The sequence below is a fragment of the Podarcis gaigeae genome (genome assembly GCF_964106915.1).
Source record: "Podarcis gaigeae genome assembly, chromosome: 1".
NCBI lineage: Eukaryota > Metazoa > Chordata > Lepidosauria > Squamata > Lacertidae > Podarcis > Podarcis gaigeae.
Window position 1 is genome coordinate 87,764,951 of NC_139678.1, and position 26,514 is coordinate 87,791,464.

A 26,514-nucleotide genomic window follows, 5' to 3' on the forward strand; every position below is an offset into this window, starting at 1 on the left:
CACCTGCCATGTTAAAACCTGCAGGCGCGGTGCACGGTAACGGAATTGTCAGCCTAATCCTGCAAACAGCTCCTGGGGCCTGGAACGATGCCTCTCAACTGCGAAATGTCAGATTATACACAAAAGGAGCCACACCAGGCTGCAATAACCCACATTCTGTATACAAGCCTGATTTCATGAACACTCTTTGGCATGGAGCAGACCATGGTGATTAAGGTGATGGGAGCTACCACAAGGCAACACTTGTGTAGTGAGTGTTGCCAGCTGAGCAGAAACGATGCCTGGCCGGCTACAATTCAGCAATCACCAGGTAAAGATTTTTGACAGGGTCTCCTAGGCAGCAGCAATTCCACACTGAGCTGCTGTTAAGTGCACAGGAGCAGGGATCAATAAAAAAGTTGGCAACTCCACATGTACCCTTGTGCCTATGCAGAGTTACTCAGATCCGAAACCCCACTGAGGCTTGCTCCCAAATCATGGTGCACACACATGAGTCTAGCCTTGGGCATTTAATAAAACAAAAACATGACACCAATTTAGCCCAGAAACTCTGAGCTTTTTCCACTCTCCCCTGCAGTCTGGAGCATAGAGAACTTTATTCCTTCTTGTCCGGTATAAATGAGGCAATTGGATGCCTTTGGGGTGGTGTGTATATGTGTGTGTGTGTGTGTGTGTGTGTGTGTGTGTGTGTGTCTGCGAACAATAATGTGGCTGATCATTGCCAAGGGCTTTGGAAGCCTAGAAGTCAGAAGCTGCACAGCCCACCCCCACACACATTTGGAGTGTGCACTGATCTTGCCCTGGTTCCTGGCACCCATTCAGGCTGAGGTGTCATTGGGATCTCAGATTGCAGCGAGGGGCTGGCAGGCAGCCAGGGGCAGTCTATTTAAAAGACATGCCTGCTCGGCACTATTCAGTCTCTTTAGAAACTTCTCCAGGGGAAAAGTGTTGGGAGATCTACAAAGTGGAATTCTTTTTTTTCCCCTTCTTTTTTTCCCCCTCCTCCCTCCTTCGTTCTCTTTCTACTGCCGACTTTGTAGAAATCCTCCAACTTTTACAGAAAACCTCTTTGTTGTTCTTAACCCAATCTAGGAAGAGGAGGATAAGGGGGGAGGAAAAAAATTGCAGCCAGTCCCATGCTAAATCTCTTCTTGACAAAGCCCAGCTCTACCTGCTTTAATGCTACTTCTCTCCAGGCGTTTTTTCATTTGCTGCAGATAATATCAGGACAGTCGAAAAGAAGCTGATTCCCTTCTCTGCTTCCTCCTCAGCCTCTCTTGCAGACGTTGCTTTTTTGAGTGAAGCCTGTGGATTATTATTATTATTGTACCTCTCGGTGTGCAGCTTCACCAAAGCTCTCCTGGCTCTTCTCTTCCCCCCCTCCTTGACTCCCCAACCCACCCTCCCCATTTCCAACCTGTTGCATGCGTAATTCTTGCAACTGCAGATTTTGACAGCCAGGTTTTGTTTTTGCATTCCGATCCTGAATCATTTCTGAGGTGGAAAAGCTCTTTTGGAATCTAAGGAAGGAGACACTTTTTTCCGTTCTTTCTTTTTGAAAAAGATTATTTTCCTATTTTTTTATATAGAAAAAAAATTTTTTGCAAAAGAAATAAAAAGAGGACAATCGATATTGCCTTGGGTGCCTGCCACGCTGCATGCCTGCCTGTGCCTTGAAGATGCTCCTGACCCAAGTTTTGCTCCTCTGCCTCTGCCTGGGGCTGTCCCAAGGGCTGGGCTCCTTTGTGCACTGTGAACTTTGCGATGAAAAAGCCCTTTCCATGTGCCCTCCCAGCCCGGTGGGCTGCGAGTTGGTGAAGGAGCCCGGCTGCGGATGCTGCATGACCTGTGCCCTGGCTGAAGGGCAGTCTTGCGGGGTGTACACCGAGCGCTGTGCCCAGGGCATGCGCTGCCTGCCGCGCCAAGGAGAGGAGAAGCCCTTGCACGCCCTGCTGCACGGCCGAGGGGTCTGCCTCAACGAGAAGAGCTACAGGGAGCAAGCCAAGAACGGTGAGTCCTGCCCCTGGGCCTTGGCTCTTGAGGGGGGTGGTCACGGGGCACCTCTTCATTTCGCTCCACTCTCTTGCCTCCGTGCATCCCCGTCCGCCACCTGCCATGCTCTCTAAGCACCCTCTGAACATCTTTCCCTGCTGTCTCCTCAGATGCACCACCTATCCCATCAGGTCACCTTTCCAATCCGATTACACCCAGGTCACCCCCACCCCACTCAATTGCACCTCCCTTACCTTCCATGACACATAAACCTGTGCAACCTCCACAGCGCTGCCCTATGTTCCTCCCTTGCAGCGCATCTTAACCTTGCTTCACCTGTAAGTGTGTTTTCCTTCTTTACCCAACTCTCACCTGGTCACTCTTCCCCTCCCCAAGCCTGGGCTCCTTATCTCCCATTGCATAACTTTCCCCCCCACATCCTTATTATTACATGCCTGGTTTCTCACTCAGATGAATTTTCCACCCCACCTGTTGCCTCCTCGACCATCGCTTCACACCTCCACCTTTCACACTCCCACCTCCTCCTTTGGTCCTTCCACGATCCTGTCACATTTTAGTAGCAGTCTATCTTCTCTGGTTTTTATTTTTAATGCTCTGCATCTATTTGGCAAGAACACTCAGACAGATACACCCCATCAGGTCCCGTTCAGTTCAGGCTCCATACCTTGTGAGTGCAGCCCAGTCCCATCTCTGTCCAAACTTGAGAGTGGCTTTTTCCTTGTGATGCATCTTAATGTTTTGATGGGGCATAGAAAGGAGCAGGTGCAATACAGTAACAAAAAAACGCCGAAGAAAAGAATACTTTTGAACAGGGACCTTTGATATACGTTTTAGGGGGGTGAAGAAGCCAGCGTTTCCTAACCTGTATTCCATTTGAGCCATTTCTTCTTTTTTGCACACCTGGATGCAAAAGAGAGCATTCTCTCTCCCAAAACAGCCACTGATTTGCCCCCCTCCTCTTTCCATCTTCTGCAAAAAAACAAACCACAAAACACACCAGGCATCTGCTTTCTGCCAGCATGCCTGTTGCATCCATACAGTGAAGATTTGCAGTTACAACTTCTCCTTCCCAACACCCCATAAATCTTCCTGCTTTTATGACAACTCCACCCCCCCTCCCCACACACAGAGAGAGCCTTTTCCTTTTCCTGCTGCTGCTTGAAAGCATTTGTTGGCTTTGGGTTGTCATCTCATCCAGCAGAGTGAAAATATCCTTAAGAAAACAAAAACAAGTTTTCAAAATGTCAGGTGCTTCATTTGGAAGAGGTGAAAGGCAAAGGCATTTTGCTTGGATCATTCCATAAAGTGGAACTAGTCTGTTAGGCGAGGAGGAGGAGGAGGAGGAGATACGACTCTATTTCCTGTCTTGGAACCCAGTAAACTCTGTAACAATCCACTCACACTAAAACTATGTGGAATATCCCCATTGCACGTCATCTACAGTGTGTGTGTGTGTGTGTGTGTGTGTGTGTGTGTGTGTGTGTGTGTGTGTTTGGTCAGTAATACGAACAATATGGTTCAGTGCAAATACGACAGCATGCAGAGCAATACACTCTGCTCTTCCTTTGGAGTTGCAACAGTGCCACTTACAGACAGATGAGACCAGCAACAGTTTGACTTTTTCATTTAGTTTGAACGTGCCTGAGCGTTTTTCTCTTTCCATCCCCCTTTCTCACCCCTCCCCCTTCTCTCACGCTTTCGGATCCAGCTGTACAGCAGGTGCTCCAAAATTGTCTGTAAGAGGAATAGCCAACTTCTTAATTCTTGGGGGCCACTCTGCTCTTCAGACAGCAGTCCTGGGGCTCAAAAGTATGTAGCTTGATGCACAAATAAACCAGGGGTTGTTGGGCATTGTTATAAAGTCTCAGATTAGCCATCAGCAGCACAAAAACCCAAACAGTGTTGAATCTAAATGTGGCCTCTCCCTCTCATGCATGCAGCCATTATATAATTATTTTTGTTTCCTGGGGAGGGGGGAGGGCTAAAGTCCTTGCCATCCAGCAGTTGATCTCCTGTAGACCAGCAAGGAAGCATGATGATTGGTGGGTCGTGTCCAGTCTACACATTTATAGCAGGCCATTCCTAGTCAATATGAACGGACTACTGTTTTTTAAAACTTTTCTTAAAGTTTCTTGCAAATTTTGTCTTATTTGCACTTTCCAACTCTAAAAATGGGTGGAATCAAAAGGAGAAGAAGAGGAAAAAGGGAGAGATAGATCTAAAAATGGCAGCTCAACTACTCCCAGTGGATTGGCCATGAACCTATTTATTAGGCTGCTGGAGGCTTGTAGGTTAAAGGGTGAGAGTTTTTGAGGACTTTGGGGTCAGAAGGTGGACACTGATCAGAAACAGACCTTTGTAAGTTCTCAGTAAAATCAGTGCTATTTTTCTGGAAAAAGAGGTGCCAGAACTCACTATGAACACCTCCCTTGTTCTCTAATAATGGCAATGGCACCTACCTGAGAGGTGCCAGAACTGAGTTCTGGTGAGTTCTGGCTGGGGGAAAAAGCTCTGAGTAAAATTATCAGGAACTGTTGGCATGACTGCTAAACTGTATTTTTGCCATTAAGTTAAAAGTTTCAGACATGGTGGATGCTGTGGATCCTAGGTGTGTGTCGTACTGCGGAAGTGTTGCTCTAGCACTCTGATGGGGCTGCAATGACATTTTCCACCTCATTCCTGTTTCCAAGACCTGCCAGTGAATTTCATGGAGCCTCGTTTTGCTCCTTAGTTAAACTTTAATCCAATAAATGTAAAAAGCAGCCGTTGAAAATAATACCAAAGTCACCTTTTTCTGGAGATGGGCATGTGCTGGGAACAGATGACATGCAGGCATAACTTTGTGCCTGCAGGAGCTTTATATATATATATATATATATATATATATATATATATATATGCAGGTTTTGGTGTCCTCGGGTGTCTTCCCGTGTAAAAGTTGGGGTGTCTAGGCGACGTTTCGACGAGGTCTCACTCGTCATCTTCAGGCTGGTGCTTTCGGCTTCTTGTTACTGGAACAGAGCGGGATCTCAATGTTTGAGTTCCTATAAATACTGTAGAGGGGGTGTGGTGTCTAGCCTCCAATGTTCTGGGCAGAGAGGAAGTTCCCAGGCTAGTGTGCCTTTTCTTCTTTTGTTCCTTAATTACTTGAGAGATACCTTGAGTGATTTCTTGAGTGATATCCTGAGTACCACTTAGGTGGGTCATTAGGTGTGGATTAGTTGCTAAAGTCTTTGTGTCTTGACCTCTTGAACTTTGTGAAGAGTTTTCCTGAGAAGATGGCTGTATTGCACTTAGTTGTGCTTTGGCTTGGCTTCGTGTATAGGGGCGAGCTGTGGTTTTGTGGCTTGTGTCAGCCAGATCTGTGTAGGGATTGCAGGGGGGTGCAGCATCCGGAGGTGCCACCATGGATTGGCTACTGGATGGTGTCAGTAATTCATCTGTGGAGAGGGTCTGGGTTTGGGTCTGGTGTGGTTGATTGGTGTTGGCGTTCTGTGTGCCTCTGGATCTGGTGTCAGTTTTTGTGGGGAGGGCTAATTTCCAGATGTCTGGCAAGCGGGATGTGTCGTCACGCTTGTTCATGTTGTGAGGGTGTTTCTCTATCTCGATGGCTTCCATGATTATTCTCTTGTGGTGATGTTCCGTGTTAAAGAGCAATTTGGAATCTGCAAAATTAATTTCGTGTCCTGTTTCTTTCATGTGTTGGAAAAGAGAGGAAGTTTTTTCTTCTTTTTTGACGGCATTCTTGTGTTCTGCGATACGTGCATTTATTCGTCTGTTTGTTTGTCCAATGTACGTGGCTGGGCAGACTTTGCAGGGTATTTCATAGATCCCTTGGTTTTCCAACTGGATTTTATCCTTGGGGTTTCTGAGGATATTGGCTATTTTTTGGTTGGTGCAAAAGGCTGTTTTGATATTGTGTTTATGGAGGATTTTGCTAATTTTATCTGTAGTGCCCTTGATATAAGGAAGGAGGGCCATGCCATTGTTTTCTTCTGTGTCTTGGTTTTTGGGGGGTGTTTCCTTTTGGATTAGCTTCGTAATCCTGTTTTGCTGGTATCCATTGGCAATTAACACATTTGAGAGATTCTGTAACTCAGTTGTCAAGTGGTCTTTGTCAGCCAGGCGTTTGGTTCTGGAGATGAGAGTCTTGGCTACGGAGTTTATTTGTGCAGGGTGGTGGTGTGATTGTGCATGTAAGTAGCGGTTGGTGTGTGTTTTTTTCCGGTAGATAGTGTGTCCTAGGGAGCCATCAGGTTTTTTGTAGATTAGGACGTCAAGGAAGGGAAGTTGGTTGTTGGCTTCTATTTCCATAGTGAATTGTATTTTGGGGTGTAAGTTGTTGAGATGTGTGAGGAAGCTATCCAGTTTTTCCTTCCCGTGTGGCCAAATTACAAAGGTGTCGTCAACATATCTGAGCCAAAGTTTGGGTTTGTGTTCTGACAAAGACCACTTGACAACTGAGTTACAGAATCTCTCAAATGTGTTAATTGCCAATGGATACCAGCAAAACAGGATTACGAAGCTAATCCAAAAGGAAACACCCCCCAAAAACCAAGACACAGAAGAAAACAATGGCATGGCCCTCCTTCCTTATATCAAGGGCACTACAGATAAAATTAGCAAAATCCTCCATAAACACAATATCAAAACAGCCTTTTGCACCAACCAAAAAATAGCCAATATCCTCAGAAACCCCAAGGATAAAATCCAGTTGGAAAACCAAGGGATCTATGAAATACCCTGCAAAGTCTGCCCAGCCACGTACATTGGACAAACAAACAGACGAATAAATGCACGTATCGCAGAACACAAGAATGCCGTCAAAAAAGAAGAAAAAACTTCCTCTCTTTTCCAACACATGAAAGAAACAGGACACGAAATTAATTTTGCAGATTCCAAATTGCTCTTTAACACGGAACATCACCACAAGAGAATAATCATGGAAGCCATCGAGATAGAGAAACACCCTCACAACATGAACAAGCGTGACGACACATCCCGCTTGCCAGACATCTGGAAATTAGCCCTCCCCACAAAAACTGACACCAGATCCAGAGGCACACAGAACGCCAACACCAATCAACCACACCAGACCCAAACCCAGACCCTCTCCACAGATGAATTACTGACACCATCCAGTAGCCAATCCATGGTGGCACCTCCGGATGCTGCACCCCCCTGCAATCCCTACACAGATCTGGCTGACACAAGCCACAAAACCACAGCTCGCCCCTATACACGAAGCCAAGCCAAAGCACAACTAAGTGCAATACAGCCATCTTCTCAGGAAAACTCTTCACAAAGTTCAAGAGGTCAAGACACAAAGACTTTAGCAACTAATCCACACCTAATGACCCACCTAAGTGGTACTCAGGATATCACTCAAGAAATCACTCAAGGTATCTCTCAAGTAATTAAGGAACAAAAGAAGAAAAGGCACACTAGCCTGGGAACTTCCTCTCTGCCCAGAACATTGGAGGCTAGACACCACACCCCCTCTACAGTATTTATAGGAACTCAAACATTGAGATCCCGCTCTGTTCCAGTAACAAGAAGCCGAAAGCACCAGCCTGAAGATGACGAGTGAGACCTCGTCGAAACGTCGCCTAGACACCCCAACTTTTACACGGGAAGACACCCGAGGACACCAAAACCTGCATTCCTGTACCCGTGAAAATCTACGAAAGCATATATATATATATATATATACAGGAATTTCTGAGGGCAAGGCATAGGGAAAATAAAAGCTCTTGGCACTAGAACAGTAGAGTGTGAGAACGGAGAAGTATATTTTCATAGGCATGTTTCTAAGCAACTGGTGAAAAGGAAAAATGAAGTTTGACTTGAACTTGAAAGCTTCTGCCAGGTTGGCCAGAAATCCAAGGAGCAATCGCTTAGGAAGCCAGTCCCAGCAATGACCAAAATTGGCCCAGAGCTGGAAACTGAAGAGAGTGGGGGGAAGTCAGTCCTGTATACAATAAATTAAACACTGGTGGGGAGAGATGGTTGATTCTTCCCTGTTCTTAAATGTTCTTCTGCCCTTATTGGTTTTAAAGTAGGGTTTCCTCTCTCTCTCTCCCCTGACTGTTTCTTCTTCTAGATGGGCTACAGTCGTCTAATAGACATCCTTTTGGAAACAGGAGCTAATCACTATACCACTGCTTGTCCTTGCCCACTGATAAGATTGCATGACTAGCAAGTCAGGGTAGAGTGAAGCAGTGATCAAGCCCACTGAAAGTGCCTGCTCATTCTAATTGGCACTGCATGTTGTTAATTACCCACACACCTGGTCCAGGGTAGTGCAGCATCCTGTGCCCAAGGCAACTTGACCACTTACATCCTGAGTGCCCACACTGAACCGCATGCTCAACTTCTGCCAGCCATTAAACATCAACCCTACCTGAAGCACTATGATGCTTTTATTTAGTTATTTTTTTGGGGCCAGTCATTTCCCAGCTACCTTTCTAATCATTTGGTTATATGCTTATGCTTACTCTTCCATCATCTGTAAGCATCCAGTCATAGGAGCAGTCATAGGGAGCTCCCATATGCCAGGTCAGACCATTGGTCTATCTAGCTATGTATTGTCTATATATCTATATTGACTGGCTGTGACTCTCTAAGATTTCAGATGCAGGTCTTTCTCAGCCCTACTTGGAGATGTGAACCTTTCTGCATACAAAGCAGATGCTCTGAGCAGATGCCTTTCCCCCCAAAGTAGGCAGGTAGGCGCTGGCAGACCGCAGAATGAGGTTGGTGGGGCAGAGTCCTTCCAGAAAATCATGCAGCAGAAACATCATAGGGCCCATTCTTCCTGGGACCAAACCAAATTGGAATGCGGGGGGGGGGGGGGCTTCATATAATTGAATACTTATCCATGTTCTGTTTAGTTTCAAAGGCCTTTCCTGCATGCAGAACATTGGCAGATCAGGAAGAAGACTGAGTTATACACCTTCTTCCTGACATGCTATCCTTTGCAGTTCTTCTTTTAAGATGGGAGAGCATTCAATCATTTGATTCCCCTACCTGTGTGTTGAATGGTACACTAACCTGCTGGAAGTTCTTGAGAAGGGCATTCAGTCATCTCATTCCCTGCCAGCTTTTTGAAGTAGTATAATTCCCACCGAGCTTCCTTGTGTCGTTCCAATGAACACAGTTGCTAACCTCAGACACCAGCCACACCCTCACAGCCCTACCTGAGTAATGAAGGCTTGCAGAGCAATATCCAGCTGCCACAGAAGCATCCCCTGGTGGCCACATGCAGAAACAACAACGGCATTGTAGAAAATAATGACTAACAGAAAGATGGGTTGTATGATAACAATTAAATTGTTGGTGTGATTTCCTAAGGAACCAAGCAACAGGAACAAAATGGCCAAGGTATTTTCCATTTTTATTTCTCAATTAAAGTCAATTTTTTGAGAATAGAAAGCCATCAGATATACTTCCTGGTCACTGAGAAAATATGGTAGTCACTTGGGGTGAACAGGCTACTGGATATTTGCATGCCTAGTTCAGAAACCTACAGCCAACCAACATGAATGCATTTTCTCAAAGAGTCCAATGAAATCACCTACAAAGAGAAAATGAGAAGTGTTGTTTATTATTCATGCCAGCATCACACATATATTCCTAGGATCAGTATATCCTTCATATACAGATGAGCGGTCATATTCCTAGCAAATATTTGAATCATAGAATTGCAGAGTTGGAAGGGACCCCAGGGGACATCTAGTCCAACCCCCTGCAATGTAGGAATCTCCACTAAAGCATCCTGGACAGATGGCCATCCAACCTCTGCTTAAAAGCTTCCACAACCTTCCAAGGGAGACTTTGGCCATGTGGCTGACTTGCAGGGGAATTGATGTGACAGTGAAGAAATGAAATGGCAATCATATTTAATATGGCTGTTCCGGATTTATCCGTTTTTATTTTAGAAATGTGACCACTTTTTTCCACCACTTTTTCCCCTCACCACATCACACAGGCGTTTTTATTTTTCTGAGAGAAGGCAATTAGCAGCCCACTCTTTCCTAGGCATGTTTCTCCACCGGAAGACCCACTGCGGGCTCCTTTCGCACATTACATTTCCCCTTCTTTTTTATTAATTGCTATTTAATGCAACACAAAAGTGGCACTCATTCACTTACAATTTTCCAGACAATTTGCACATTACATTTTTCATATGTGCATGCACATCAAAAGAGAAGGGACTGTGGCTCTGAGCCTAAGTGCATCCTTGGCATGTAGGAGGTCACGTGATCAGTTAATTCTCTCCCTGCTCCCTGCATCTTCTCCCAAAGAAAGATGTCAGGCAGCACAGGGTTGGAAAGGGGCCTGCCTGTATCCTTGGAGAGGTCACCCTAGCCTCAGAATAGACCGTGCAGAGTTATAGGGATCTGACTCAGCCTTTGCTCAAGACTCCACGCCACATCTTCTGACTTCATGTATTTGGTGCCTGCGATGTGTGAAGCATCCCGGAGAAGAATAGGACTCATGATTTGAAAAGCATGCAAGAGATTACAGAGTTCAGGGGGCCCAATTAGTGTTTGCTACCCAGATCCCCAAACCCGCTGGAAGGTGACAATTTCCTAGAACACAAATGAAAGAAGAAGCACTTCTTCTCACAGTGCATAGTAAAACTATGACATTTGCCCCCACAAGAGTAGTGATGGCTGCCAACTTGGATGGCTTTAAAAGAGGATTAGACAAATCCATGGGACTGGTTTCAACTACCTGATTCCATTAGTGGAAGCAGGATGCTGGACCAGGTGATCTTTTGGCTGGATCCAGCCTGGCATGCCCTCCAACATTTCTCTGATGAAAATAGGGACATCCTAAGGAAAAGCGGGACATTCCAGGATCAAATCAGAAACCAGGATGACTTGTAAATCCAGAACTGTCCCTGGAAAATAGGGACACTTGGAGGGTCTGGCAGGGATCTTCTAATGTTTTTATGTTGTTCTTCTAATGTTGCTCCAAAGTTCTCTGTTCTTCCCTTCCCTCATGCCCGTTTAAAAAAATCTGTGCTGAAGTAATGAGGAATGAGTTGATAAACTACTGATAGGCTTTCTTATGAGACCATGAGCCAATGACAGCTGTTACTAGGGAGGAGGAGAGAGTCTCGGAGGCTGGATTTTTTTTTTAAAAAAAGTTTTTGCTGTATCAGCTTTCACAAGACAGGAGAGAAGCGTCGACTTGAGCTTAAGTTTCCTGCGGCTAGTAGTAGATTTAATATTTTATCATTCCTTTGACATGCTTTCCCTTGCACTCCCCACTCAAATGAGTTTAACATGGGGCTGGGTATATAACAGACACACAACAGCTGCAGCAGGGTGTCTGGGATATAAAAGGGGGGCAGGTGCACAGCTAGGAATGGAGGAGGGAGGCCCTGGGTGAACTGGGGTTAGGGGGGTGAGGGTTGGGGCAAGGGTCATGGGAGCAGCCAGCTGTGTGTGCCTTTGACAATTGCCAGGATGCGCTGTCCATCCCAGGGTGTAACTGGCAACCCTTAGTGAACTGTTCTCTCCCTCTCTTCCTTTCCCTGCATGAAGCCAAGACAACATCAAAAAAACCCTCCAGACGTTAAAGCCAAGGCTAGTAGCAACAGGTCTGTGGCTCGCTCAGAAACTGGAAAAACGCCATTCTTTTTTCTTGCTCCCCCCCCCCCATCTACAGGGATAGGGGGAGAGCAAGATGTTTAAACTGTCAGGTCCAAGCAAGAAAGCTGAGTTTCTGTGAACTTTGGGGAAGGCGGCAGTGCTCCAGAGGGAAAAGGTGGCATGTGGATTTTGAAGTGGGAATGGGTTTAAGGAAGAGAAGCAAGTCAAACTCCAGAGAAACTCAGATTTGCAAAAGGGTGTGAAAAAGAGGAGTACGGGAAGCTTACTTTCTTTTCTTTTCTTTTTTTAAATATATTTTATTAAGGGTTTTCTTGTTTTACAGTGTAAGTGTAATGCCTCGTGTATTTTTTTTTCCCCGTGTAACATTTTTACAAATCCATTTCATTTGTTGAGGCATTAGGAGGAGAAGAAAAGAGAAAAAAGAAGAAGAAGAAAGGAGGGTGGAAGGAGGGGAGATGGATGGGGGTGGGGTGGGGTAGCGGTGTTTCTATTATGCTTAATGTATGTAGTTTGGTGTCAGCGTGCTTGTGTTGTTCACTTGTGTTCCTTTGGTGGTGAGAGAGGTTGGGGTTGGCCTAGGATGTGATTGTTTGTTTGTGATTGGCTGTGGTGATCTTTGTTTTCGTGTGTGAGTGAGGTGGGTGGGTGTTTTGGGTCAAGTTAGCCATATTGATTTGTATGCTGTTGGTGGATTATTGTCATTGTCCTGTTGGGCTGTGTATGTGATAAAGGGGAGCCATACCGGGGTGAAGGTGTCTTCTTCTGTTTGTCCCCGTGTCAGTTTCAGTTTGTTAGTTAATTTTTCTAGTAGGGCTGTTTCCCATACTATTTGGTACCATTGGTCCATGCTTACTCCTGACAGGTCTCTCCAGTGTCTGGTTATGGTGTTTCTGGCTGCTGAAAGTAGGTGGGTTATGAGTTCTTTGTGGAGTAAATGGGCATTGTTGTCTTGGAAGATGTTTAAGTCAGGATACCTTTTCATCTAACCTGGCTTTATCTCCTCTGGCTGGCTTTGACTGGTGTTGAGCAGAGGACTTTTACATCACCTTCTGTCTGATCCTTTTTCTCTTGAGAAGCCAGGGTTTGGACCTGGGATCTTTCTGATTGTCTCTACCACTGAGCCATGGCCCCCTCCTGAGAGGGAGGATCTGTACAGTGGAGGCAGAATTTTATCCACAAAACTGATCAGTCAAAATTAGCTGATTCATGTGCTGGATTTTACATACCTAAAGCTGTATTCTAACACACATACCCCACAGGAACATCGAGGGACATTGGAGGCAGGATATGTGCACCTTGCTCCCTTCCATATAATATGGGCCAGTATTATCTGACCTGCCCCCATGCATGTATAGTATTTACTGAATTGAAGCTGAGTATCATTTGTCCATGTGCTTTATGTTTCATGCTCCCCCCCCCCATCATTTGTATGACGATATCTCCCAATTGTCCACATATGAGAACATGCTTAAAAGGCAGTGCCATCAAAAAAAGGAGACCATAGGCTCGAAGGGACACTAAGCATCATCCAGACTGACCTCCCCACCCCCTGCAAAACCCACAACAATATAGAATCATAGAATTGTAGAGTTGGAAGAGACCATGAGGGCAGTGGCGTAGCGTGGGTTGTCAGCACCCGGGGCAAGGCAAGTAATTTGCACCCCCTAACCCGTGGATTTGCGCCCCCTAACTCTAACCCCCAGATGTTGCGCCCGGTGCGGCCGGGGCCCCCCCTGCACCCCCCACGCTATGCCACTGCATGAGGGTCATCTGGTCCAACCCCTCACATTTGCCCAGTGTGGAACCCACGACACTGCGATTAAGTGTCTCATGCTCTACCAACTGAGCTATCCTTTGGTGTGCATGTGATTTGATCCACTACAGCATTGCAGGATTTTGACACAATTTATGAAAGGCAGTCCTAGCAATTACCATTTACTCTGGCTTCAGTGCACTCCCACTGCTAACTTTTGTATCCATTTGCACCGGTTACCCACAATGCAGAGCTACCCTATAGTAGGTGGTTTTTTTCTTTGAGAAATACAGTAGACGCTCGGGTTGCGAACATGATCCGTGCGGGAGGCACGTTCGCAACCCACAGCGCCGCATCTGCGCATGCACAGCTTGCGATTCAGCGCTTCTGCGCAAAGCGCGATTTAGCGCTTCTGCACATGTGCGACCGCCAAAACCCGGAAGTAACCTGTTCCAGTACTTCCGGGTTTTGGCGCCTCCGTAACCCAAAAAAACCCAATCTGAAGCGTCTGTAACTCGAGGTATGACTGTACCTCTATTTGGAGCATTTCCCCTTGAACCAGCATAAGCCACATTCACTTCAGAGTTAAGTGGAGGTGTGTACATTTGAGACAGCCATTGCACATGTGCAGAAGACAGTTTCATGAACAGGAGGTGCTGGGGTAGCAGGGGCAGGGAAGCCAAGCAGGTAATGCACGTCAGGTGAAGCTATCCTCTCTGTTGTGTACAACAGCATGCAAATGGAACTTAAAATGCAGCAGGGGAGGAAACAACCTCATTGTGTTTTAAACCCCCAAAGTGTATATAGCCTTGGAAAGCATTCCTTGACTGCAGCAATAGGTTGCTTAGTAAGTACATAGGGATGTCGGCATTCCTCTTGACCCTCTCTTTTGTTTCCTTCTGAAGAAGCAGAGCAGCAGAACATGAGCAGCTTTCTTTTCAAGCAGAGCCTGGGGATTTTGGCAGCATCCTCCTGGCCATGCTTAGCTTATCCAGAAGTAAGCCCTATTGAGGCCTGCTCTGTACATGTGGCAAAATGGGGTGGCAGAATACTGAAGGGACAGAATGGACGTTACCACTTACAAGTACGTCACTTTAGAATGCTCTTGCATTCCATTCCGAGTAAAATTGTGACATGGCCAAGAAAATTTTACAGTACTTTCTGGAATGCTCCTCACTCTGCAACTTTTCTACTTCCAGTTTTTCAAACCTGTGACGCCAACCCTTCTGCAGTCTGGAGCGATACAGGGGTGGGGGGCCTTTTTTCAGCCATGCAGGGCTGACGGACAGTGACTTGAACTGTGCTTTCCATAGGGATCACCTGCACAATCAAGTTCTCCATGGGGAACTCAGTCGCGTGTCCAACTCAGCCGCACTTTCACCTGCCCTGTTGCATATGTTATCAGGTGTGGAGCAGGTGATCTTGGCCTCACAGGCCAAATTGGGACTTGTGGTGGGACACATTTGGCAATCCCCCACCCTTGTTGAGTGACGACAGAATTCTGCCTCCTCCTTGCCGCATGAGTGGCAGATCTGGATTCAACAAGACTTAGTAAGAGGGTTTAGGATTACAGCCCAATCCTGTGCAGGCTCAGTTAAAATTAAATACCCACTGATTTCAATAGGGCATGCTACCAAGGATGTGTGCTAAGGCTGTAGCCTTAAACCAGGCTTCCTCAACCTCGACCCTCCAGATGTTTTGAGACTACAATTCCCATCATCCCTGAGCACTGGTCCTGCTAGCTAGGGATCATGGGAGTTGTAGGCCAAAAACATCTGGAGGCCCGAGATTGAGGAATCCTGCCTTAAACATGTTTCCTTCTCTTCAAGTAGAAGCTGCTGAGGAGTCACTAAAGAGAGATGCAAACTTCTACCCCCACTTTGTTTGCACCTTCTGTGTTTTTAATACCAGTATGACTTGGACATATTGGTCAATGATGAGGCTCATCTCCAAGCTCAACTTCCATCCTCCTCTGTTCCTTGGCTGTTGATGTTTTAAATAAGGACCATATAACACTTAAAGAGGTTTATATATGTAGTGCATACATGCCCACAAAGAGGGTGTAACAGTTGTTACATATGAATTCACAGCATTAATGTTTAGTGTTAACTGAAGACCACCAACACTGAGAAGTTGACCTATATAAGGAATCCTTCCCACTCGGATGGGTGTGTGCGTGTATGCTCATTGGAATATCCTAGGAATTGCCTTCCCTTAATTTCATTGTGCATTGACAATAAAGGTATTATTATTAGCCCATCCTCTGCATGCAAAATCCACCTGCATGGTCTCTATGAAACTTAATCATTGTAATCCAAGCATCTCTGGCATTTCCACTGTTTGCAAGCCTTTGAATCATCCTAGGCTGTATTTTTCTGCATGATTATTGTTCTGGGTGGGGTTGATCTGATAGTTAGGAATGGCTGGGGGGGTCCTGGCTTAGTGCAGAACCTACAAGAATAGTTGGCCATCATCAGAGGTTTCCCAGTCCCATAGTTTTCATGATTGCTGCTATCATTTCTGTGATTCTGTCATTCTGCCTGAACAAACTGAGATTCACAATTTCTCTTTGCAGAAGTTGTGATTAGCAAAACTTTTTTTAAAGAAAGAAAGAAAGAAAGAAAGAAAGAAAGAAAGAAAGAAAGAAAGAAAAGAAAGAAAAGAAAAGAAAAGAAAAGAAAAAAGCAAAAGGCTAGGTGAGGTTCCCTGAAACCCAGCAGTGTCTGTGCAGCAGTGAACCTGATCAGCTTTGCAAACATAGCAGTGATAGCTCTGACAGAAGAGTTCACATCGAGAGTTTCAGTGACCAAGTTCCTTGCCAACTCTTGAAGCAGCTCCTGTAGCTCTCCCTTTAAAAACAGTCTTATCTACAGCAATTAGCAGCTGATAATGCTTGACTCCATGCTCTGAAAAGGCTCACTGCTGATTCCTACAGATCAAACCTCTGCCAGAAGAGCAGGCCAGGTTGTTTGGTTTTCTGGATAGTTATTGAAGGTGGCATAAAAAGGCAGAGGCGTCATGTTCAGCCAGCAAAGGCGGACCTAGAAGATGTCTAATGCTCTTCCATTGTAAAAAATATAAAAAATGTGAGGGTCCCCACCTGTCTTAGGGGCCTTCTGGGTCAAATCTAGACCTTTGAGGGGTACTCTTTGGCCTCATGGTTACCAACACTGGACAACAGATAAGCATACCAGAGCTGTTCTATATGGCCAATGGACTGAATAGCAGACTCTTAGGGTGGGCAGGCTTGCTGCTCCCCGCCCCCTCACCAATTTCCTTGCTGGCAGCAGTCTTCTTCCAAAATTAATTGCTGATCAAAGTGATATGGCCTTGAAGACAAAAGGAAGAAATTGAGTAATTTCTCATTTTTCAATTTCCTCTCCTAACCTGTCAGAATATCACCTTGTTCGCTTGCCAGAGAGAGAGAAAAAGTCTGGCAATTACTCCAGTGCTCTGACAGATGATAAAAGGACCCCTACCCCTATGAGCTGTGTCCCATGTATTGCCCTTCCACTACATCACTGGGGGCAGCAGGAGGTGGAACTCTGGGAATTTTGAGCCTGGCTTTTGATCTGCATGTGGTTCCTGCTTTTGAGAGGAGGGAGCCAAGTGTCAGCACCACTGACAGCACTACTCATCAGCTGTACAGTGGAGGTGGCTCTTTTTCTGACTCCTGAGCATAAGCAAATGGGCAGTTGTACTGGTACTTCTTTGCACAGCACACTGTGTTATGGAATGACAGCACAAATGACCACGGGAAGAAGGGAAATTAAGATTCCATTTCCTTTGCAGGGCACTATATGTACAGTATGGGGAAAGAAATAGCTTCCTTCTGCACAATATCCCTGGAAGGAAAGTGGAAATGTGCATTTCACAAATTTATTTTATTGCATTGCATTGCATTTCTATCCCACCTTTTCCTCCATGGAACTCAAGGTGGTGTGCATTGTTTTCCTTTTCCCATGTTATCCTCACTACAACCCTGTGAGGTAGATTAGGCTAAGAGAGAGTGCCTGGCCCATGGTCACTGGCTCTCCCAATGTGAAGAGCAGGGGCAGATCAGCTCTTGGCTTTTAAAGTAACTCTGCCACCACCCCAAAAGAAAGAACATCACCAGCAACCTTGTCTCATATTTTTTAATTTAGAAAGGGTAATGTTGATGTGATAAATAAGTGGGAGCAGCTGGAGAGAAGCTGATTTTTAGAGCATGACTTGGATCGTCTGGGTGGGAAGTTAATCGGGAGTTATGGGTAAAATTCATGGAACTGAACTGAGTGGGGAATTCAAAAAATTATTTGGGGTAGTTTGAAGAATAAACTGATTGGCTTGCCTTCTGGGAAATGTAAATCTGAGTCGTTTGAAATTCGCACTTCTGCATCTAAATTAGCATATGTAAATTTGTGTGTTTCAACAGCGCCTCCTGTTGTAAAATATTTAAGGACACTAGGTTGCAAGGGAGTCATATTAATTGTTAGGATTAGAAGTGAATAAAAGCCAAAGAGCTCACACAGGCATTAGAAGAACAGAATGCAACAAAATGTTTCACTATGAAATGCCAGCCAACCTTGCCTGCTTTGAGGGTATTCCATTTCTGTTTTTCCCCTTCCCCTCACCCTATTTGTTTGTATCCCCCCCCCCAACAGCACTCAGGACTCTTCATTGTGCTGTTTTGGGGTCCCTCACAATAATTTCCCCCCTAAAATTGTTTTCCTCCCTTTGCTCTTGCATGAAACTTGGGGTTCTCCTAAGCCAAATGTGGGGAACCTCTGGCCCTCAGGATGCTTGGCCCATTGGCCATGCTTGCTGGCGCTGATGGGAGTTGCAGTTCATCAGCAGGGTTCCCAACTGCCGCCAGACCTAAGCCTTCCCTTTTGTGCCTAATGGTGTTGTTCTGAATACATACCAGATCAGCAATCAGAGAAGGCATTCACTATTGGCATAGGTAGGATCTGCCCACCAACATACTGCAAAAGTTCACTCTCCAAGGCTCCCCAATTTGCATCTAGGCCCTCCAGTTTGTGTATGCAAGCTGCAGGTGTTTGCATGTGCAAATAAGTACCACCCTAGACTTTCCAAAGGATGCAGGTGCCGGTGGGTGGCTTGAGAATTTAACCCCTTAGGAACTGGACTCTGTTAGACAATCCCTCCCATCTACCCACTGTGTGTTTTGTTTTGATTCTTTCTTTTCCTTCAGTTATACCTTGCAGCCCAGTGTGGTGTTCCCAAGGGGACACCCATCCAAGCACTGACTTTAGCAAGATTCAGTACCATGTCCCTGCAAACTATCTCCCCACCCATAATAGCAGCTACAGGGGGGGGGGGGAGGATTAAACAGGATTAGACAGGATCACAACAGAGTGGGAGGAAAATTAACCCCCTTTCCCCCTTGTGCCATTTTGCTGATTAAAATCCCACCCCCCAAGCTGCTGTTTACCCTAGGAGGGAGGGACTGCTTCCAGGTGTCACTTGGGTACCAATAAATTTTCCTCTGTAGGCTAAACACTGACTTTGGCATCAAGTGTGGGCAGGATTAGACTGCCCTTCTCCAGCACCAGTTAAGGGGCCCTAGAGCACAGTAGGTGTGGGGTGTTTTAAAGGAGACCCTAAACATAGATCTCCCACATCATGTCTAGCTTGATCCTGCATGAGTGTGGTCTTGGTCAGTCCCCTGGATGGGTAGCAATTGTGAGTGAGCTATAAGTACAATCAGTTAAAAATCCATCGAAAAACATGGAAATCCAATGGTGCCTGTTTCCCGGCTACCGTGTGAACTGTTCAAGGTGCAGAACCTTCATCTGTGAGTGGGAATAATGCTGGCAACATGGCCCTTACAATTTGTGAGGACTCTTTTTGTGAGTTCTCCTCCTGGAGGAAGAAGGGAGGCTTCTGCAGAATGTGGCACCTGGTTGTGAACCCTGCCAGGGCAAATTATTCAACAGCACTTTGTGGCTTTGTCGGGCCAGTCTATCCAGAGGCGGAGAGAAGGGTGGGGTTAGGGAAGAATTTGGAAAAGGGTGGGTGGGAAACAGGGTCCAGGAAAAACAATTTATTTGTTTGGCAAGCTTCTGAAGATGCTCCAAAGAATCCAGAGTTTCTGTTCCCTTACATTTTTCTAATTGCAAACACAAGCCAAAGGAGTTGATGTTGGGAGGTGCCGCAACTGCTTATTTCTAATGAGTAATCTCTAGGCTGTGGACCAATTACATACTAAAAGCAGATTTAGATGTTGTTTTCTCTTATTTATTTGTGCACAAAAATACTACAATGTGAACACACACACAAGTTCAATTCACCACTCTCAAGGGACATCACTTGAGCTACTCTTTACTTAAGTTTACACTACTGTAAGCCTCCTCTAGTTCCTGGCAATGGTGCTCAGAGCAAAAGTAATATGAAGCACATAATTCTGGGACATGTGCAGGCATCCAGTTGAAGTGAGCATCTTGGTAACAGCAATTACCATCATTCCTGGCCATTGGCTGGGGCTGGTGGGAGTTGAAGTCCAATGTGTAGTGTGTGTGTGTCTGTCTGTCTGTCTGTCTGTCTGTCTGTCTGTCTGTCTGTCTGTAGGGCTCACCTACAGAACTGATTAATGCTGCTTGGCTAGAGGGCTCCCAAAGTTGAATGAGCTTAAAACAGGGTCAGAGTTCAAAATTTTTACCAAATTTACCCAAGGGGAAACATCCATAATAGATAATGTTTTTTTCTGTGTGTGCTCACTTGTCCTAACTAACACACATACACCTCGGTAGGCAATATACACCATATACACCAGGGATATTGTGCAGAAGAAGCTCCCAGCCTTGCTGGTAGAGTGACCAGATGGCTCTGGCAAATCCAACCAATATTTTTAATTAATTGCCCCTGATCCATTGATAGGTTAATTGTGCTGATTAATCAAAGTAATGCTTTTAGACCTGGCAATTTCTGATTGATGGATGGCTTGGAAACCTGTCTGGCTCCCCCTCTGCTACCCCACCCACCTCCCTCCCCCTCCCCCAGCCAATCGAGGCAATTCTTAAGCTTTCAGTTGGGTAAAGGAGAAGGAAATAATGATTCTGCTATTCCTTTGAGACCAGGCCACGCTTTCTAAGGAGCTTACTGTTTCAAGTACCCACCTATCCATCACTCAACTCCCCCCCCCCCGCCCCTTTCCAGTGTTATGCCTTTCAGGGATCTTGTTGAAATCCCCCCTTTCAGCCAAAACACAAGGACAGAAATACATTGTGTAAACAAACAGAGCAAATAACATTGTGAATGGGTTTCCCTAAGTCACCAGGTGTTTGTCCTCCAAGCAGCTGCCCTGGGGGACCAATCCTGCTGAGCACTGAGAAGCAATGTTAAGAAGCGGGGGGGGGGGGGGCATTGAGGGAGCTCAGAAACCTTGTGTGATTGAGATGTTGTTATGTTGGATCCTGGGCTGCCTTGTTTGATTTGTTTTAGCTGTAGGGTTGTTGATGGAGACAGCCAGTCTGTGTTTGCCATTGAAGGTAGCAAAGCAACCCAGGTGGAGGTTATCAAGGGAGCTGCTAATGTGGGGGTGGGCACTGGTTTAAAAGAGCCTTTTCTGCTTGCGATGGGAGGTTTCTTATAAAAACAGCTGAAATGGATGTCACGTTTTTACATCCTCCCCATTTTCAAATCCAACATACTGTATCTATTTCAGAAATAATGTTACAAGAGTACAAGCTTCAACATTTGGTGCAACAGTGTAATCCCACATGCACACCATATATTTAAAGTGCTAGTATGTGACTTTAAACAGCAACGGCTTCCCCCAAATAATTCTGGAAGCTGTAGCCTGCTAAGAGGGCTGAGAGTTGCGTGGCGAGTTCCCGCCCCCCACCAGGATAAATAAAGACACGAGACAACATAAATTGAAGTTAATTGGGTGAATTAGGCCACAACTTTATTGAATTCAGGAATAAGAGGCATTGGCTTAGGCATTGGTCCTAACGACTATCCGGCTCCAGCCCATTTGCTGGAGACACGGGGAAGGGTTAACCTTAGATCGGGGGAGTCTCCTGCCAAGGCACGTAGACTAGGAGTTCCCCCGGGTCACCGCTTTGGGGCGTGCCTTTGGCCCACACCTCCATAGGCTTCGGACAGGGCCACGCCCCCCAGAGTCCTTTAACGGACCACCCTTCGCTTGCTGGGGGGAGGTGATGGCATTCCTCCCCCCCACACACATCCTCTTAACCCCTTCTTACCAATGCCTACCGCCAAATGCCGAGAAGTTGTGACGAGTTGCTACGAAGTAGGCGAAAAACCAAAAGGCCGCAAATTGCCGATTGGGAAAAATTCCTACCATGCCCCTTGTGGCGACAGACCGAAGTCCATAGCAAAGTCAAAGACCTACCTAGTCTACCTAAAGGGAGGGAGGGTGGGAAAACGTGAGGGGGAGCTGGCGAAAAGAGGGCGAGCCCCCTCCGCGTCGGCTCTAAATAGGGCAAGCCACGCCCCCCAGCCAGCCAGCTGATTGGCTGGCTGGGGGGGAGCGCCCCGACCGGGATTCCCTTGGTCTCGCGGGGGCTGGGACCAGCCCCCGCTCATGTGGGGTGGGCGTGAAGCCCGCAACCCCACCTCCTGGGGCAAACCGGAAGTGGCTTTATTCGGAGACCCTGATTCCCTGCAAAGAGTTCCAGTTCTCAGGGTGCTTTAACAATCAATCCCTCTTCACAGAGAAATTGTAACTGCGAGGAGAATAGGGGCCTCCTCTCAGTTAACCAACTGCAAACTAGAACTTTTTGGGAGAGAGAAACCATGACTGTCTATTGTGGTATCATAGTGCTTTGAATGCATGGTGTGAATATGGTCTAAGTCTAGGACAGCCTTCTCCAACCTACTGACCCAACCACAGATATTTTGGACAACAACTGCCATCAGCCCCAGCAAGCATGGGTACTTGTCAAGGAGGATGGAATTCAAAAACATTTGGAAGGCACTTGGTTGGAGAAGACTGACTGAACAGTTTGTCTCAGAAGTGAGACCTATAGAGTCCAATGCAGGGCCGACCTACAAGGTGGGCTGAAGCAGACACCTCAGGCAGCAGAACCACAACAGGCAGGACCCCACCCCACCCACGTCCTCCACTAGTGGAGAAGCAGCAGTAGCAACAACTTCCAAGATCTTGCTGCAATCTCATGTGTTCCCTAAGATCTTACAACAGCTCCACAAGGTCTCACTGAACCTTCTGCCTTTGACATTTCTTCACAGGTGCTGCCACACGACCCTGTGACCCTTAAGGTGTTATTGGACTCCAACTCCCATCAGCCCCAGCCATCACGCTCAATGGTCAAGAATGATGAGGGCTGGAGTCCCACAACATCTGGACAGCCACAGGTTCCCCAACCCTGGTGTAGACAGTACTGAGGTGAAGGGACCAATGGTCTAACTTGATATAGGGAAGCTGCCTATGTTTCTATGTTTCTGGGCAGTGGTGCAGATTGGACCCAAAAGGATGAAGCAAGCAAGTGGCCTGTAGTGTCTGTGGCAAGGGAGAGAAGCTCAGTAAGGGTATCTTGCCTGAAGACACACACATACACTGCCATCACCAAATAAAAATATGGAGCCAGTATTGTTGAAGTATAATCTGTAGCATGAGACACTGAGGAAAAGCAATCAATATGCAAGTGAGCAATCCTGTTTCATGGGCTGAGTGCTTGCCCACCTATTTAGCAGATGGTTGGCATCACTCGGTTTGTCACCATTGACTTGAGAGTGATAGACCCATAACATTCATAACACATGGTGCAACTTTATGGCTGTAAGATTCTGCTGTATCATCTACTGCTGGCAATTAAAATACTACCTTGTACAGCAAGCCAAGAGCAAACTTTGCAGAGGGACGGGAGTTGTGGTGAGGTCAAAAGGGAATTGCAGTTGTTGGCACCCTTCACTTGCCAGAGACTATGTGTTGTTTGCTGAGTGTTTTGTCAGCTAAATTGTACTTCACATTTTTACTTCATTTTGGAATGTGGTGTGTGTGTGTAGAGTGAGAGCTATGTATTATTGCTTCAGGCATGGAAAAATGTACTTTTTCTGGTGCTGTGAGGAGCGTGTGTGTGTGTGTGATCTCCCCAAGCTTTCTACAAAGTATTCAAGGCATCTAACAAGGACAAAATTAAAATAACATGATATATGTACATATGTATATATATGTATATAAGGTACAGCATTAATGCAAACCCATAATGCGGCAGAATTAAACAAATCAAAACAAACAGAACAAAATCCTGAAGAAGCAGTGGTGGAGATAAGCTACATTTCTGCTTGTCACACAGCTGTCAGGAGTCACCGGGGCTCTGCCAAATGAGAGAGAGAGAGAGAAGTTGGCAACCCTACACTTCACATACTGCATTCTTCACAACACGCCGGAGTGACTCAGCATAAACCAAGCAGATTCTTCAGAGCCTAAGTGGTCCCGTTAGAATGTCAGGAACGCTTTTGGTACTCAATATAGCACAGCACAGGCAGTGAAGTGCATTGTGGGATTTGTTTGGCTGGCTTTGAATTATTATAAAGTGGGTCACCGCTTCCCCAAGCTCACATCCCAGCAGAATTTGTGTCTTTAACAGCTGTATTATGGTCCAAGCTCAACAGGTATATCTTTTTCCCATGTAGGGGAACTACACTTGTAGAATTTCTGCTTTTCAAGCAGCTGTTAAAGGCACAAGACTTCTGACTAGAAAATGGGGAGGGGCAAACCTGAGTTGTGTCAGTTACTTGATTGGTGCCATAATGTTTTCAAACTTTGCTATACAATGGGTCTATCGCATTGTCCGGTAGTGGCCACTAAAACCTCACAAAACACAGTATGAGGAAGTGGGTCTCATAGGTTTTTATAAAGTCAAGATGAGAAGATCAATATCTGAAATGGAGGGCAATCCCAGACATATGAGGTAAACCAGGAGAAATAGGCTAACTCGGTGCTCAAATTATAGATGGCTAGTGGGGCTGGCTATGCCCTTTTGGGGTCTTTTTATAATGGCTCCTACAGCTGCTGTTTTTAAGGATCGCAGAAGTAGCATGGTTTGGCAAAAATGGGGAGGGGTGTCAGAGGGTGGGGCTTGTAGATTTAATAAAGAGTTAATAGGTTAAGTTTTTATATAGCTTTATATTATGGAAAAGTGAGGAACCTCTGGCCCTCCAGATGTGGATGGATTAAAACTTCCATCATCTGGTGCTGATGAGCATTGAGAGTCCAGCAATATCTGGCCATTGCAGATAACTGCATTACAGTGCTACCTAGATTTAATAGCACTATCTATTCTGGAAGTGGGAGCAAAGTTTGAGAGTTCCTGGTGAACTTTGCTTGGATTCTCTTCAATCCTATCCTGTGTGTGGTTGTTATTACAAGACAGTTTATTATCTTTCAGTGTATGTGGAAGCAATGCTTTCCTTGATTGAGATTTGACTTACTTACTTTTTAAAAATCTTCTACGCGAGTATGATTTTGCATTACTTTCCATTTTTAATGATTTTTTTTAAATGGGTTGGATTTTAGGAACAGATGACTAGATCTGTGGTGGGATAAGCAGCCTACAGGGAAAATTGAATCTTAATCAGTTGAAGGGTTGGCATTCATCAGCGAGGCATCAATCAAAGGATGCTTTTAGGTGTGGGATATTCTGCCCTTGGGTAGTAGGATGACCCAACAGTGTCTCTTCCAGCTCTCTGATTCTAAGAACATTTTGCTTCACAGACATTGTCAAGTGTAGTGTGTGTCTTCCCTCCTTTAGATTCTTCTTTCAGACATTGCTATGCTGAATTTCCACTTGTGTGCATAGCAAATCCTCATGGCAGTGCCTCCTTTTGTAAAGTTTCAGCTCCTTCTCCTCCCCCTCCTATTGCATAAATCCTTCTTAATTCCACTTTGCAGGTCAAGAGGTATTTGCATGACTGGCCTTTTTTTTGGTCTGATAACCTGAGGATCAATATCTGCTGTTACATAGGGTCTCTGTGGTATGAGAACTGCAGGGGACAGGTCTTGTAAAATCAGCATATCGGAGCCCCAAAACACATGCCCAGAAGGGATTTTGTCTTCACTCTTTTGTGCTTCTCCCTCGATCAGGAGACGCAGCACTTTCTTAAGATGACATCTCTTGTCTCCCGTGTGCACCTAGAAGGTATAAGCAGAGAGGGGGTGCAGTTTGCTACACAGACACTTGACCTCTAAGAACTGAACTGTGATGAATTCCCATACCCTTTTCCCCTTAGCTGGACACCAAACAGCTGTCCCCCGATAACAGCTTTCACTCACCACTCGCATGGCTGGGAGCCCAAACCAGAGCCTTAGAAGCAAAGATCCCTATCCAATTACCACCCCTTGGAGCTGATTCTAAACATGCATGTCTTCTCCTCCTCCCCTCACCCAGCCATTTTTAGCTAGCAGAGAGACACTTCTGGTGGGGATCCCATTCCATGGAATACATGCTTCCAAGTCTAGAGAGTTGTTGATAATCTATACCGAAAATCCTAACAGGGAAAGTGGGGTTGTTGTTCTTTTTTCTTTCTGGGGAGCATACATAGGACATTATTGCAGTACCATGGAAGCACAGAGGCAGCATGGAGATCACAGGGGAGGGTCGTAGTGATGTAATCTCATCAAGCTGGCCTGGCAGGTCCCAGGAGGAGGAGGAGGAGGGATGCTGAATTCAAGAACAAGAGAGCATGATAATGACAGGTAGCTGAGCTGTGGAATGCAAGAATGCAATCCTAACATGTCCTTCCCCAACCTGGTGCCCTCCCAACATTGTTGGACTACAACTCCCAGCATTCCTGCGCATCAGGCCAAGCTGGGAGTCCAAAAAACATCTGGAGGGTTCCAGGTGCAGTCTTAAGCAATTATTAAATGTCAACACTGAGTCTCCAATAGGACTGCCAACCAACAGCGGGTGGGGAGGAGAAAGCTACCTGGCTAGATTTATTTTCAGACCAGTGAAAGTTAGTTGCAAGGCCAGCCTCCCCTGCCTCCTCCTTCAGTCCTTTTCCCTTAGAAGAAGTGGGACACATGTGAACAGGCAACTTTTGTGTTATGCTCCACCACCCGCAGGTTGGCTCTGCTGCTAGAATTGCTCAGGGTTCCACCCCCAGGTCTCACCCAGTAGCAGAATTTTTGAT

General features: G+C 45.9%; 1 protein-coding gene and 2 long non-coding RNA genes across 4 annotated transcripts in view; 1 reads left to right on the plus strand and 2 right to left on the minus strand.

The window, feature by feature from the left end:
* Positions 1-3,102, minus strand: part of LOC310825462 — a 369,060-nt gene extending 365,958 nt beyond the window's left edge. For both annotated transcript variants that reach the window (XR_014555336.1, XR_014555337.1), the window contains exon 1: positions 2,678-3,102. This is a non-coding gene — a long non-coding RNA (uncharacterized lncRNA). The remainder of the gene's footprint in view (positions 1-2,677) is intronic.
* Positions 738-26,514, plus strand: part of IGFBP5 (insulin like growth factor binding protein 5) — a 47,858-nt gene continuing 22,081 nt past the window's right edge. Inside the window, exon 1 of the mRNA XM_083751856.1 lies at positions 738-2,010. Within this exon, the coding sequence (XP_083607982.1) occupies positions 1,659-2,010 (352 nt within the window). The 5' untranslated portion in view covers positions 738-1,658. The remainder of the gene's footprint in view (positions 2,011-26,514) is intronic.
* Positions 9,393-14,466, minus strand: LOC310852343. Its single transcript, XR_014568077.1, has 3 exons — positions 13,925-14,466; positions 12,614-12,787; positions 9,393-9,589 (listed from the first exon to the last, which is right to left on the minus strand). It is a non-coding gene; the product is annotated as an uncharacterized lncRNA (long non-coding RNA).